Here is a 13,676-nt window from a genome sequence, read left to right on the forward strand (position 1 = left end):
CAAATGCAGAATTAAACATACTTATTATTTTAGCTGATAATTTAACAGGATTATTTAACAGTTTTGATATTACATAGAGAAAAAATATAACATCAGCAATACCATTAGCATGATATATATTTACTTTACAAAAGTATTTGTGGTCCTTGAACTTTTTAACATTTTGTCATGTCAAAGCCCCAAACTTCAATATATTTTATAGCACTTTTATTAGATAGACTGACATGAAGCAGCACATAATTATAAAATGAGACCTGGTTTTCAAAAATTTTACAAAAACATTTTTTTAATTAGTAGGTATCTGTATTCAGCCTCCCTTTACTCTAATACCCTTAAATAAAATCCAGTAGAACTGATTGTTTTCTGAAGTCACCTAATTTGTGTGCTATTTAATATTACTCAAAATCAAGAAAATCTTCATTTATAGAGTAGTCTTCATCTAACAATCCCATGTTTTTCAAAACTTTGGGTTTTCATTTAAAAATATATTTCTTAATTACATCCACATAGCATGTTCAAATTTGAGTAACATCTATTTTGCCTACAGAGGCATTTCACAACAGCCTCTGTAGACATGGTTCTTCATTTTGCATCTTGTTTATTTTTATCCCATTTTATTTCCGTATTACATTCATCTGACACCTAGCTGGAAATCTGCATGAAGCAACAACTGAATGGATTTAAAGCTAAAAAGACATTGTGCATGTCCTTGCATATTTATACTAGTGAAATCTGGAGAATTGATTTGGCAGCATATTATCCATGATTATCAGCCTTTGAGGGTCCCTGTGATCTAATATAAAACAATGGACAATATCGCCACCTAGAGTAAAACTTAATTATGTTCTAAACCAGAAAAGTAAATATTTGACAAAAGATTAAGTTTTTTTCCTCCTCATGGATAATCAAATATCAGCAGTTGCAGACGTTTCAAAGAAGGAGTTGAGTGTAGAAAGATGTTTAGGTTCTTATTTTACCTGTTACTCCAACAATCTGACAGGTTTGGAGGTGGAACAATAAAATGCAGAGCCACATTTTCTCAGTACATTTTATCAATACTGCAAACTAAATACAAAGAGCAAAAGAAAACATGAGGCACTGTAATGAAAAATGTCCACACTTGGATTAAGAAGGCAATTTCTGCATGATTTTGAAACAGTTTTCTTCATAATCTTTTTATTCTCATCATCCAAACAGCAAAACAATCACATTGCGTCTGCATCAATGCTCCTACATAGCTAGAAAATACCTTATAGCAGCAGTATGTAACTTTTACAAAAATGTTTTTCCATATTTGTTAAAACTGTTGCCATGCAATTTCAGTTTAATAGGAGACAAGTGAAAAGATCAACTCCCAACCTGAGCTGTCTGAAGAAATGCATGACCCCAGTCAAAAACAACCAAGAACAAGAGAGTGATTAACAGCGCTAAGACCCTCCTCCTAGCTCTGATTGGTTGTTTCCTACTTAGTGGTACAGCTAGTACTGGGCAGTTAGTACTGGGAGAACTGGGAGAAGGCAGGAGAATTAAGAGTTTTTCATAGATTATCCGTCTTATACCGTCATGACATAATTTTAACAAATATGTAAAAACAATATTTTTTTTATATAAAAGTTACATATTGCAGTGTTAACATACAGTCTGAGTTGCTCAGAACTGGAAAAGCTATATATATATATACATATATATATATACACACAGTCAAAAATTTGTGCAATTTCACATAAAGATTGTACTAGAAAAAGAAAACAAAACACAGAAAATCCAAAAGGCAGAGTAGAAGCACTTGCATCCTACAGCCTTTTTAGCTGCAGCTGTGTGCAGGCATGAAACCTTTTTATTAAACTCCTCATCCTTTAATGGCTCCATGCCGCAACTTTCAACGCAGTTTTACAGATTCACCATCCAGCAATGTCCAGTATGTGCATCTTCAGCAAGAAAGGGAGATTTCTTAACTCCATTTCAAAACCGATGCTGTCCTTTCAATTTAAATCAGTTTGTAGAGAGCCTCTCAGGGGGTTTTGGGGCCAGAGACACCAGGGGGCTCCTGAGTTTCCGTTGGCTCACATGGCGCAGGATTCAGACTTGAGCTGCTCTCTTCTTTCCCGTCTAAGGAGAGGAATTCATGAACGGCGGTCTCTATTTGAGGCCTGAATGTGTGGTTCATCTTGGGATCCACGACCTGAGTTATTATTCTGTCCACGCCAGACTCCAGCATACCTGATCTAAAAGAAAAAAGGAGAAATTATTTAGAGATAGTCAAACATGTTCTGATACAATCCAATAGCGTCCTCTACAGATGTCCAGAGAAATAAGTTGGAGATCTGAATCCGTTGATTTTCAGCTGAACTAATCCCGACTTGTGACCAGAAGATCAAAAACAGAAAAAGATTTTTTTTCCCTGATCAGTGAACATAACATGCTCCATCCATTCACAGCACTCATCAGTGTTGTGAAGAGTTAGGTAATAACTAGTTACATTTACTCAGTTGCATTTACTTGAGTAACTTTAAAAAAAAAAAAAAAAATTACTTTTAAGAGTATTTTTACTACGTTGTACTTTTAAGTTTTACTTGAGTAATTTTATTGTGAAGTGTCGCTACTCTTACTTGAGTAAACTTTGTCCAAACTTGAGAAGGTTACAGTTCATGGCATAAATGAGGGATTTCTAAACTGTTTTTGTAATTTTCTATACGATCAGGAAGAGAGGCTGATGAAGAACGTTCAATACTGTAAAACAGATCTGCGCTCATTATTAAGCAAGGACATAAATTAGAGTATTTTCTGTACAACTCACTGAACAACACTTTGTCTGAGTCCGTTTCTCATCTGGTTCTTATTGATGGACGGGTTCCACTCCTGCGTGCTCAGGTGCGACGACACAAAGTTGTCAACTTTTTGCCGCAGGTTCTGGTAGGCGGGCTGAAAACGATTGCAACAAAACTGGGTTAGATCATTCAGAAGAGGGGCAAACAAGGCCATTTTGAAATCAATGTCATGTTTTATATTCACCAAAATTATAACAAAGAATCTGTCTAAGCAAAGAGGCTGGATACCTTCGTGTCGACATCGGCTAAACAGTCCCGGCGAAATTCGTCAAAAAGCCCTCGGTTCTTCAGATGCTCCACAATCATAGCGATGAGCTGCGGATCTCCGGGAGGAAGGTTGGCTGGATTCACGTTAATATTACCGCTGTTCTCCGCCATTACTAACCAGTTTTATTTACCTGTTAGCAAGCTAGCTGAACTCTCACCACTGAGCGTATAGCGAAGTGTGCGCTCGATTAATATCTGTCGCTGAGCCGCGGGTGGAGTCGTTGCACGTTTTGGGATCAGTTTAGAACAACAAGTAGGTGAAAGAATAGAAATCGAACGTGTACTAGCTTTTGGCACATGCGCATTTGGAATTTGACCTCGGAAACGTTTCATTCAAGCGTCGTCGCGCAATGAGTACAAACGCGAGCTGGGAGTAAAAATTTAGCTCGTCTGGCAATAAAATATACATTTTACTCTTTTATCCTCATTGCCCATAAAAAAAACTGAGTTATACCAGTAACGAGGTCTCATCGGGGGAATTTATTATCTTGTTTTTTGTAACATCTGGAGTGAAGAGTGCTTTGACCATTTGTTTTTAAAGGTAATCATTAGCTAAGTAGGCTAACATGATCTGTTTTGCTCTTCTTGATCATAGATAATGAAACATAAATAAGTAAATAATCCCAATGTCAAGCAATTTATTACAATAGTGTAAGAGAGAATTTGTTAATATTATGCTTTTACTTGTATAAAACTGCCATTTAGCTCAGTTAATTTGGAGTAGACTTTTATAAGTGGCGTCTTGACTTAGTGGTTTATGAATGTCTGTCTTACTGGGTTGTGATATGATAAGGTATGCACAACTTCACTTTATACTCTTTTCCAAGTAAATGTAAAGAATGTATTCTAAAAGGACTAAATGGCCCACTTTATTTTCCTTTATATCTTTGTAATCTATTGCATTCGCAATTATTTGAAGTCCTTTTAAAATCTAATGTTATGAGCTTCGTGCAAACTGAGCTGTGTGGTCTAACATTTCCCTCTCTGGTTTCAGATGAGCGGGGAATCGGACGCCAACAAGGAGTTTGTGGAGCAGCTGCGAATGCAGGAGCTGTACGGGCAGAGAAATGCAGACGGCTCGGATCCGTACACCTACACTGATCCAGTGGACGGGACAGTGTATGACTGGGACCATGAGAAAAAAGCCTGGTTCCCTAAGGTACGACCTGTGTTCACCTATGTATCGGCACTGAAAGGTTGAGTTGAGTTTGACTTTATTGGACGTAATAAAAAATAAACAAAAAGTTATATACAAAGAAAATACAGTTAAAACAAAAGAACATTATACATTAAGATTATTTTTGATGCTGTTTTGCTGCTTTCTACGTTTCAGTTCTCCGTTATTGACTATTATAAAGTCATATTTAGCGCCCTTTTTTGTTGATTTTGTAATATAAAGTCATCTATCCCCAAAGTTTTACACATTATGATCCAAATGGGCATGAACTAGTATGAGATTTGGATCATTTTTGACAGCTTTTGTGTGGGTTTTAAATTGACATGACAAAAAAATGATATGATCTAATTGCTTGTGTTTAAAACGAACAAAAATACGTTTATTGCACATTACTGAAGCTACAGTATTATTGTCTAGGGCATTGTTTTGATTTTGAGATGTAGACTAAACATTCAAATTCTTCTGTATCAGTTTTTAGGTGTTAATGATGGACAATATACTCTTTTGCCTTTATGCTAATAAAATACTATCACCGTAAGGATAATTAGTACAATAATTTGCTCAGGTGAGACTGCAGTCTCACCTTAAGTTACAGGCTGCTGGTTGCCTACTATAACTTAAAGCTAAAATATTTATAATGTATTTATCCTCCAGTATTTATTACGAATTCTGACACGAAAAGGGACACTAAAATCCAGATGGAGGCATATTGTAATGTGATTTCTCTGTCTGTCTGCTTTATAAAACATTTTTAACCACTGATCAATATGTTTTGTTAAATTGTTTTAGCAGTAGTCTGAATATTTCTTAATTTTTATTTTTAGATTAAAGAAATTATGTCATATTGTTCAATTTATTGTGAGATTGTAAAACTTTACTTTGGTGTTTTATTAGTGTAGGAATCTCATACCAACCCATGCCAGCCTCATAATATCGTAATATTTTTTCTATTGCAAACCATAAGAAATAGATCTACACCAAATGTGATAAAAGTTTAAACATCTAAAAGCATTGAATGCTCATGTCTTCTGTGTTTTCTTTCATTTGCTTGTTTCTCAAAATGTTACTTTGAGCATTTGAAATTATCCACAAAACCTTTTGCTTCAGATTTTTTGTTAGTGTTAAGCAGGTCTGCCTTGTTTCTATAGATAACAGAGGACTTCATCGCAGCCTACCAGGCGAACTATGGCTTTACTGAGGAAGGAGATCCAGGTGCAAAGAACGTGGCGCAGAGCGTCTCTGAGCCTGTGGCTCCTGAATCGAAAAGCAAGCTGCCAGAAAAGGAGAAATCAGTCAATCCTGCCCCAAGCCCTGCCGCAGAGCAGCAAGAGAACTCTGCTAAAGAAGCCAAGCAGAAAGGGGAGAAAAGGAAAGCAGAGCCAGGTACAGCCTGCTGACTTTTCCAGCTTACACTGAGATAAAACTGTTGAGATATTATTAGTTATTTTGCTTGTCTTCTGATCAAAATCACTGCTTTTTTTAAAAGAACATTTTTCCCTGTATTTGTAGGATGGTTTGATATCGAAGAGGACAAAAACACAAATGTCTATGTATCAGGTTGGTACCTTCAAATATAGAGCAGCTAACTCTGTCTACTCTGTCACTTTCATGCTCTAACCTTCATCTTTTTTGTCTTCGTCCTCAGGTCTGCCTCCCGATATCAGCCCTGATGAGTTTGTCGAGCTGATGTCCAAGTGCGGTATCGTGATGCGGGACCCCATCACCGAAGAGTACAAAGTGAAACTCTACAAGGACAAAGACGGGAACCTGAAAGGCGATGGCCTCTGCTGCTACCTTAAGGTTAGTCTGTGTTTCCGCTTGAATTACAATGACTTTACAAGTTCAATGCATCTCTATCTAAGCTTGTTCATGTAAAATAAAGCTCACCCTGTAGCACAATAAATGTCTCTGTGAGGTTTATTATTCTGCACTCACAAAGATGTTTTTTAACTGTGTTACAATCAATAAAAAGCAGAACATAAAGTGCACAACTGGTTGATACTCATTGAATAAAAAATACATGGAGCTCATTGTTTCTGGTTCACCGCTCAATACAATTAATGTACAGTGATGTGTTGTGTTGGTCTTTTAAAATCGAACTATTCCGTTAATCTGTCTCTGCAGAAAGAGTCGGTGGCTCTGGCTGTGCGTCTGATTGATGAGTCAGAGGTCAGAGGTTATAAACTCCATGTGGAAGCAGCTCGCTTTGAGCTAAAGGGCCAGTATGATGCCAGCAAGAAGAAGAAGAAAAGCAAAGACTACAAAAAGAAGATGCACCAGCAACAGAAGTAAATTCAATCTTTCACTTTATTAAACTTCTTGCATTGAGAGTCTGCATTTTGGCACTCTGTGTCAGTTCAGCTGATATTATATCATTTTTAACTCTAGAAAATTTAAATATTAGAGTTAGTGAGTTTTAGTATGTTAGCATATTATGTCTGTGCACATTTACTGTAAGCATTCTTAGATAAATCCAGGTGCAAGAGGCTAATATTAAGCAGATTTATGGCTGTGAGTAAAGTTTACTGCTTGTTTAGTTTGGTCCACATGAATAAAAATATATTTTTTATATACAGTGTTCTAAAATTTGCTGTTTAAGTAGAATGCATACAGTAGCAAAATAATACAGAAACCTGTGCTACATAGTGTTCCTATGAAATCTGGACAAGTCTGGAATAAGCACAGAAAAATTATTTTCGTATAATATTCCTTATTCCAGTTTACTTATCTCAGTCATGATCTTAGTTTATATCATAAGTTATGCAGATGTTGGTTTAGAAACTTCAGAAATGTAGAAATAAGAAATGTTTAGGAACTTTGTTGTTCGCTGTGTTCCACAAATAATTCCCCCTTTCTCTTTAACATCTGGGGCAAACGGATGACTTAAGTTCTTGTTTGGTTCCAACAGACAGCTGGACTGGAGGCCCGAGAAGCAAGGAGAACTCAGGAAGAGACATGAAAAAGTTGTCATCATCAGAAACATGTTTCATCCCAGCGACTTTGAGGTGCAGAAAAGAAATACTTTCACACACGCACTCATGTATATATTCCTTTGTACACACGTTGAGTTTTTTTGGAAACCTGTTTGTGGTCTGTTTCAGGAAGACCCGCTGGTGCTGAATGAGTATCGTGAGGATCTACGGACAGAGTGTGAGAAGTTTGGTGAAGTCAAGAAGGTCATCCTGTTTGATGTGAGTTTCTTCAATAGTTCAAAGTTTTGGATTAATTCACTGATACAGGAAAAAAAGCAAAAACAGTGGTTATAGAGTGTTTTCGCTGCAGAGACATCCGGACGGTGTTGCGTCAGTTGCGTTCAAGGAACCAGAGGAAGCCGATGCTTGTATTCTCTCATTTAACGGCCGCTGGTTTGGAGGACGGCAGCTGTCTGCTCAGCTCTGGGACGGAACCACAGACTATCAGGTCAGATTTTACATTTTTCATCACCTTTATCATATGTTTTGGGTTAAAGAAGAGTTTTTATCATAATTAAAATTTTTCATATAGAATGCTATTTTTTGTCATTTTCTTTTCTTTTGTCTTTTCAAATAATTGGATCTTCATCATGTTGTGTCTGGAGCAGTTAAAATATTTGACAGCTGTGAGATTTTTTCGTGTTGACATCAGTGCCTTGCAAAAAGTTGAATCCACAATTTGCCACATTACAAATATACATTTTGCTTTACATTTTACAATGGAACAATACAAAGAAATACGTAGCTGTAAAGTGGTTGCATTTGTATTGATCCCCCTTTACTCTGCTTCCTCCAAATAAAGCCCATTGCAGCAAGCTACTTCTTTGCACATTACCCAGTATCATTCTGGGACATAGCAGCTGATCAGATTTGATGGATGCAGAGAAATCTTGGAAGATAAACTGTTAGAGTCTGTGAAAGAGTTAAGAAGAGGTTCTTTTAAATATCCTTTTCATCCAATCTATTAAAAATGTTGGCAAGACGCTGCAGTCTGTCTGATAAATCTTTGTTTTTTTGTGTTCATTCTTATAAAAATGACAACTGAAAAAAATCCCAGATGACTAGAAAACACACCTTGACGACTGAGATAAACGTTTTTCTCTGACGGATTCGGTGTCGTGTTTTTGCAGGTTGAAGAGACGTCGCGTGAGCGCGAGGAGCGGCTCAAAGGCTGGTCTACGTTCTTGGATGGAGCAGATAAGGAAACGCAGAAAAACAGCGGCAGCAAACCAGCAGAGAGCAACACAGAACCCAGTGAGTCCACCAGTGCCACAGAACCCCAGCAAACAGAACCACAGTCCTCAGAGCAACAGGAGGAGCAAGTGAACTCTACTGATAGCAGCCTGGCAGGAAGTGATAATGAGGACGTCTAGGCACTGACGTCTTCATTTCCCAGGGACACACTGAGGTAGTCCTGCTCTGAAGGGAAGAGTGGCAACGTTTGTTGCTGAAGAAACTCTGATATGGACAGTTTTAGCTGTTTTGTAATGTAGAAAAATAAAAAGAATATTTTTCTGCCCTATTTTCATCATTTCTGTTTCATTGTAGAGATTTTCTTTAAATTTTAGTCTTGTTTGTATATATTTGTGTTCCTAAAATATCAGTAACTAAAATCTCACACCAGCTTAACATCACCCTTGTGTTTGCAGTGATGTGTGATTCAAGCAAAAAGAAAACTGTAAGTGTTTGCGTACCTTCAGGACTTCTTGAAAAATCTCAAAAGAACATCACAGGAATTCATGATCATGCCAAAAACATGGTTCTCATTGTATCGCCCCCACTTACACGAGTGAAGATATAAAGAGGGACTGTTAGCTTGGTGAGGATTTATCACATACAGCACATCTGGCCTGAATTAAAGCTCTAACACAAAGCACACATCTAAATAAATGCTTTGTTTGGTGTAAAACAGAAACAGATCTGTGTTTTTTATTTTATTTTACAGAAGAAATTTAAAATCAGCACTTTAGCTGTTTTGAACATCTGCAAAGCTTCAGAAATGAACATTGATTATTTAACAAAATCACTGAATAACTACAACTTTTCTCTCTTTTTGAGGCTATTTAACCTGCAGGTGGCATTACATAATTAGGAAGACAAAAGATCTAGAATAATGTAGATTATTCTAGATCTGTTTATTAAACAGATAAACACAGATACGTGTTTATCTGTTTAATAAAGCGGATTTGATCAAAGTAGTGATCAAAAGAATGCTGAGTCTTTGGAGATGAAAAGGACAAAGGATTGATTCATGCTGTTGAACTGTATCATAAACTTCGGCTCAAGTCTCAGACAGCAGTTAAAAGCAACAAAACCAGCTCTAAATTCTCTACATGCAGGTCATTTTTTGTGGATTTTCTGATTTTAAGTCAGAATACAACCTTGTGTTTAAAAATAAAGAAAAGGTTTTGGTTTTCTGTTTCTTTATGAATCAAATCTGTTACTAATGTGGTTGCAGGTCCTGAGTCGACTGATTAAAGAAAACCTGCCTCACCACTAGGGAGCACTGTAACTCTGTCATTTACAGTTTTTAAAACCACAAATTTAGAAAATATTCCATGTCTCACTTTATATAAAAATGAGGTTTTGATATTCTAAGTTAGAGTTTACAGCTCAGAGATGAAAACAAACAAATATAAAGAGGATGGTAGTTTGATACTTTTAGTTTTTGAATTTAGCATGGAAGACATTCTCCATTAAGACACATAAAGGTTCTCTTCATTTAGACTTTTCTTTCTTTGGGAGCTGATTTTATTTGCAGATCTCTAGTCACCTTTTTCCTAGGAGGTCTTGCAGTACTTCTCAGCTTTCAAGTGTGTGTGGAGAGTACTGCAGATCATCTGTAGAGTTTAATTTCAGTTTATTGGGTCTTCGCTCTAGGGATATTTTGTGTATTTTTAAAAATATTTTCTCTTTGTTCAGCAGCAGCTTGCTATAGAGATTCATTTCTAAGCCTATGCAGGTATTGTTATTGTTGAGGTTGTGATTGCACCACTCTAGTTAGTGAAATCTGCTGGTTTTGCTTTGGTGACTGACAAGCTTAGAGGTTCTGGCTGTAACTGAGAATGCACCAATGTTAATGTTGATGTTTACTATAAACTAAGGTTGTTTTTTTTTTTATCTGCCTCTCTGTTGTTATTCTGGAGAGGTTGCTTGAGGTTTATTAGTGTAATAACAAGGGAAAGTAGAAGTTTTAGCTTTGTAATTCCTACACCAACACACCCAAAAAGTAGCCTAAAGGTTGAAGAAATTTAAAGGGGCGGTATTGTGTATAATCGACTTTTTCGAGCTTTACATCATGTTATAATTTTATTCTTTCATCAAAAACATACCTTAAGTTTTGGCTTGATTCTTTCATGCATGTTTGAGAAATCCGTTTATCTCAATGGCAACCATTCAGCTGTCCAAAACGCTTAAGTGGACCTAGCTCCGCCTTCCAGACGCAGCTCCTCCTCAGAGCTGCAATTTCCAAGAGCAGCGCTCCACCACTTGGCTCCTTCAGACTAGCCAGCAGCAATTAGCAAACTCCTGGAATAACTGCACATTTGCTGAGTTCATCATACAAGCTACTTCTCAGTTCATCGCTGGTAAAAAATGTTGTTAAAGGGTTAATAGAGGAGCCATGTTGTGATGACTTCCTGAAGGTGGAGTTTCAGAAAGAGCAGGGATTTTTAAAGAGACAGAGACCCAATTTCAAGGTGTTAAATCAGGAAGTCAAATTTCTTTTAAGTCATATTTGATATATATATAATTTTTACAGCAACTGGCAACTGAATATAACATGATTATGCTATAAAATGTCACTTTGTGCCTGGGAGAAACATAATGCTGCCCTCTTAACATGTTAGCTGTGTTAAAAATGACAAAAAACTGCTTAGTGAGTTTGGAGACAAGAGTTTTAGAAGTTTTCATAAATTAGGAGGATTCCACATAAACAAGGAATTCATAAAAATGTTATGGTTTCTAATATCTTTATTGAGAACCAAGACATTGGTTGGAGACAATGTTTCACTACATTGAGAAACATGGTCTTGAGTAGTTTGTTAAATTATTGTGAAAAATGACACTTTCAACAGTTCAAGCTTGAAGAACTTTGACAAAACTCTTCTCAGACTAAAATCTGTGAAAGCACCAACCCCACAGTGAAGAACCCCCATTTACTTCAATTACAGCTGAACGTCTGTTTGGGTTCATCTCTGCCAGCGCGGCACATGCTGCACGCCTTGTGAAAAGAACTAAATGTTGAGACCACGGTGTTGGCCTCTCTCTGAACTAGCTCAAGACTTTATTGCTTATTTTTAAGAGTAACAACGACGTGGCACAATCATATTTGCTTGATTTGTTGCACCTTTTAAACTCCATCCAGAGATTTTAAGGTCCACAAATCAAATGTTATCAGACACTCCCAGATTGTGACTGAAGAGCAGAAGTGACCGACGTTTCTCAGAGGTTGAGCCAAAGCTATGGAAAAGTCTTAGTTTTACATCTGGAAAACATAGACTTTTAATCATTTTAAGGTTCTATTAATGACCCACTTCTACACTTTGGCTTTTAGTTCTAGTTGAACAAATTATTTTAGTTTTTATTGTGCTAAATGTTGTACTTATTTAATTAATTTTACTACTCTGTTTTATTGTTCTTATTCTACTGATGGTTTACCCCCTGAGAAACACTTAGGTTAACCATTTTAAATGTGCTACAGCGATTGCCTTTGACTTGACTTTCCCTCTCCTGCTGAAGTAAAACATCCCCACAGCATAATGCTGCTGTCATCATTTCATCAAAGTTGTGCATGTTGTGTTATGGGTGATGTGCTATGTTAGTTTTCTTTTTAAGTAAAAAACTTTAACAAGCATGGCAGAAACACAAGCAAAATCTTAATGCTTGGTTTCCATGAGCTGGACTACTAAGAATGTGGTTTCATTATTTTGCAAATTTTGCTGCACGTAACTGAGTAAAGTTTATTTATAAAATGCTGCACGCCATAAATCATATAAATCATTTAAGGTGCACATAAGTTTAAAGAAGCAAAGTAAAATTTAACACTGAACTGAACCAATAGTAAACGTGGAGGCTCACATAAAATTATTGTAATGCCATTTTATGTCGTTATAAAACTTCTTCCCTTCTTCTTTGTTAAAAATATGCAACTTTTTGCAGGGTAATGTGGCTCAGACCTCAAAATGCAATATAGCATAACTGCTAGCGTCAATGGGAAGCATTTCTTTATTAGCCTCACGGGGTTATTTGTTTATGTTTTCAGCTGTTCTTCATGCATTGAAAAACGTTGGCTCTGTCGCAACCAGTTCTCTTTTGTAAATTAGACCCCCTGATTCCCTAAGAATTTACTTGGAACAATCGAGCATATACACATCCACTAAGCTTGTGATGTACAAATGGGTCTTACATGATGCAGAAAGTTCAGCTGGGCCAAGAGCGCCATAAATGACTTTGAACACTATGTTCTCTTGCTTTCAGTAAACCGTAGCAACAACAACACAGCTTTAAAATACAGCAACGACATATGAGTCAACAAGGAGGTGCAGACAGGGAATGATATGGGATGGGAGTGGAGTGGGGACGGAGGAGGAAATGGACAGAGCATGTGTTTGTGAGTGTGTGTTCTGTTCCCTGGAGTCCACCCTGGAGATCGCTTGGGAAAAAGACCTCTAGGTCTGCCTGAGGTCTGAGCTGGTGCCAAGAAAAGCAAGACTAAAATAGAGGGGAAGGGGAGCGAAGGAGAGACTTTCTATCTGAGAATCAAACACATGTTGGAGAGAACTGGAGGGATGGAAGACAGAGAGGGCGTGAGAGGAAGGAGGAGCCGCATAGATGAGGAAATGGTGTGAACAAAGAGCTTTACATCTGAGAAGTTACGTATGGAAAATAAAAACATTCACATGCTGTCTCACACACACTCAGATTGGAACCATATGCTGACAGAGAGAAAACTGGGAATGGTTTGATTTCTTCCTTGCACTGGGATGCAGAGTGGGCGAGATACAGAGGGGGGATGGAAAGCACCCGTGACTGTAGATGATGATCAGCCATGGGAAATTCTGGGTCCGCTGCGCTGCGTGGACAGGTCCGGTCCATTAGCAGCAAAGCGCAGGAGGGGACTTCCTCTGTGTGAAACTCACAGTTTGAGCTCTGCTTCTCCGAAAAGTCAGGCACCGCGAATGTTTTAACTGATGGGCTGATTAAATTTATTATCTCTACTTATATTTGATCACAATCAAATGAGGCTGTTTCTGCAGCTCAAAATGCAGAAACAGCCACAAGTACACACACATGATTACTAAAAGATTTGTTACCATGGAGACATAAGAAAACTATAACTTAGATCAGAGACCAGTGAATCTGCATTGTTTATGCAGATGTATTTTTAGAGATACGCGTCTGTGTGTGAGAGAATTGAATTTTGATCAGTTT

General features: G+C 37.3%; 2 protein-coding genes across 4 annotated transcripts; one reads left to right on the forward strand and one right to left on the reverse strand.

The window, feature by feature from the left end:
* Positions 1-1,030: 1,030 nt before the first annotated feature.
* bod1 (biorientation of chromosomes in cell division 1) lies at positions 1,031-3,274 on the reverse strand. Its single transcript, XM_032576677.1, has 3 exons — positions 3,057-3,274; positions 2,798-2,922; positions 1,031-2,225 (listed from the first exon to the last, which is right to left on the reverse strand). The coding sequence occupies exons 1-3, from the start codon at positions 3,204-3,206 to the stop codon at positions 2,012-2,014; spliced, it is 489 nt and encodes a 162-aa protein (XP_032432568.1). The 5' UTR covers positions 3,207-3,274; the 3' UTR covers positions 1,031-2,011.
* Positions 3,051-9,740, forward strand: htatsf1 (HIV-1 Tat specific factor 1). Of its 3 annotated transcripts, none has more exons than XM_032576670.1 (10): positions 3,051-3,164; positions 4,090-4,254; positions 5,421-5,655; positions 5,782-5,829; positions 5,918-6,072; positions 6,397-6,560; positions 7,181-7,277; positions 7,374-7,463; positions 7,555-7,692; positions 8,375-9,665. In XM_032576670.1, exons 1-10 carry the CDS (start codon positions 3,120-3,122, stop codon positions 8,615-8,617), a joined length of 1,380 nt encoding a protein of 459 aa, XP_032432561.1. In that variant the 5' UTR covers positions 3,051-3,119; the 3' UTR covers positions 8,618-9,665. The 3 variants fall into 3 exon arrangements, with proteins under 3 accessions (XP_032432561.1, XP_032432564.1, XP_032432562.1); XM_032576673.1 differs by lacking the exon at positions 3,051-3,164 and adding an exon at positions 3,264-3,348 and having other exon boundaries at positions 8,375-9,740; XM_032576671.1 differs by lacking the exon at positions 3,051-3,164 and adding an exon at positions 3,413-3,636 and having other exon boundaries at positions 8,375-9,740.
* Positions 9,741-13,676: the final 3,936 nt, after the last annotated feature.

Source organism: Xiphophorus hellerii, chromosome 11, assembly GCF_003331165.1.
Source record: "Xiphophorus hellerii strain 12219 chromosome 11, Xiphophorus_hellerii-4.1, whole genome shotgun sequence".
Taxonomy (NCBI): domain Eukaryota; kingdom Metazoa; phylum Chordata; class Actinopteri; order Cyprinodontiformes; family Poeciliidae; genus Xiphophorus; species Xiphophorus hellerii.

Excerpts from the sequence above, each read along its gene's own strand:
- bod1 (XM_032576677.1), bottom strand. The coding sequence starts at position 3,206 with ATGGCGGAGAACAGCGGTAATATTAACGTGAATCCAGCCAACCTTCCT. Across the intron at positions 2,923-3,056 it reads TAGCCGATGTCGACACGAAG|CCCGCCTACCAGAACCTGCG; the intron begins GTATCCAGCCTC and ends AATCGTTTTCAG. Across the intron at positions 2,226-2,797 it reads CTCAGACAAAGTGTTGTTCA|ATCAGGTATGCTGGAGTCTG; the intron begins GTGAGTTGTACA and ends TTTTTCTTTTAG.
- htatsf1 (XM_032576670.1), top strand. The coding sequence starts at position 3,120 with ATGCTCCACAATCATAGCGATGAGCTGCGGATCTCCGGGAGGAAG. Across the intron at positions 5,830-5,917 it reads CACAAATGTCTATGTATCAG|GTCTGCCTCCCGATATCAGC; the intron begins GTTGGTACCTTC and ends CTTCGTCCTCAG. Across the intron at positions 7,693-8,374 it reads ACGGAACCACAGACTATCAG|GTTGAAGAGACGTCGCGTGA; the intron begins GTCAGATTTTAC and ends GTGTTTTTGCAG.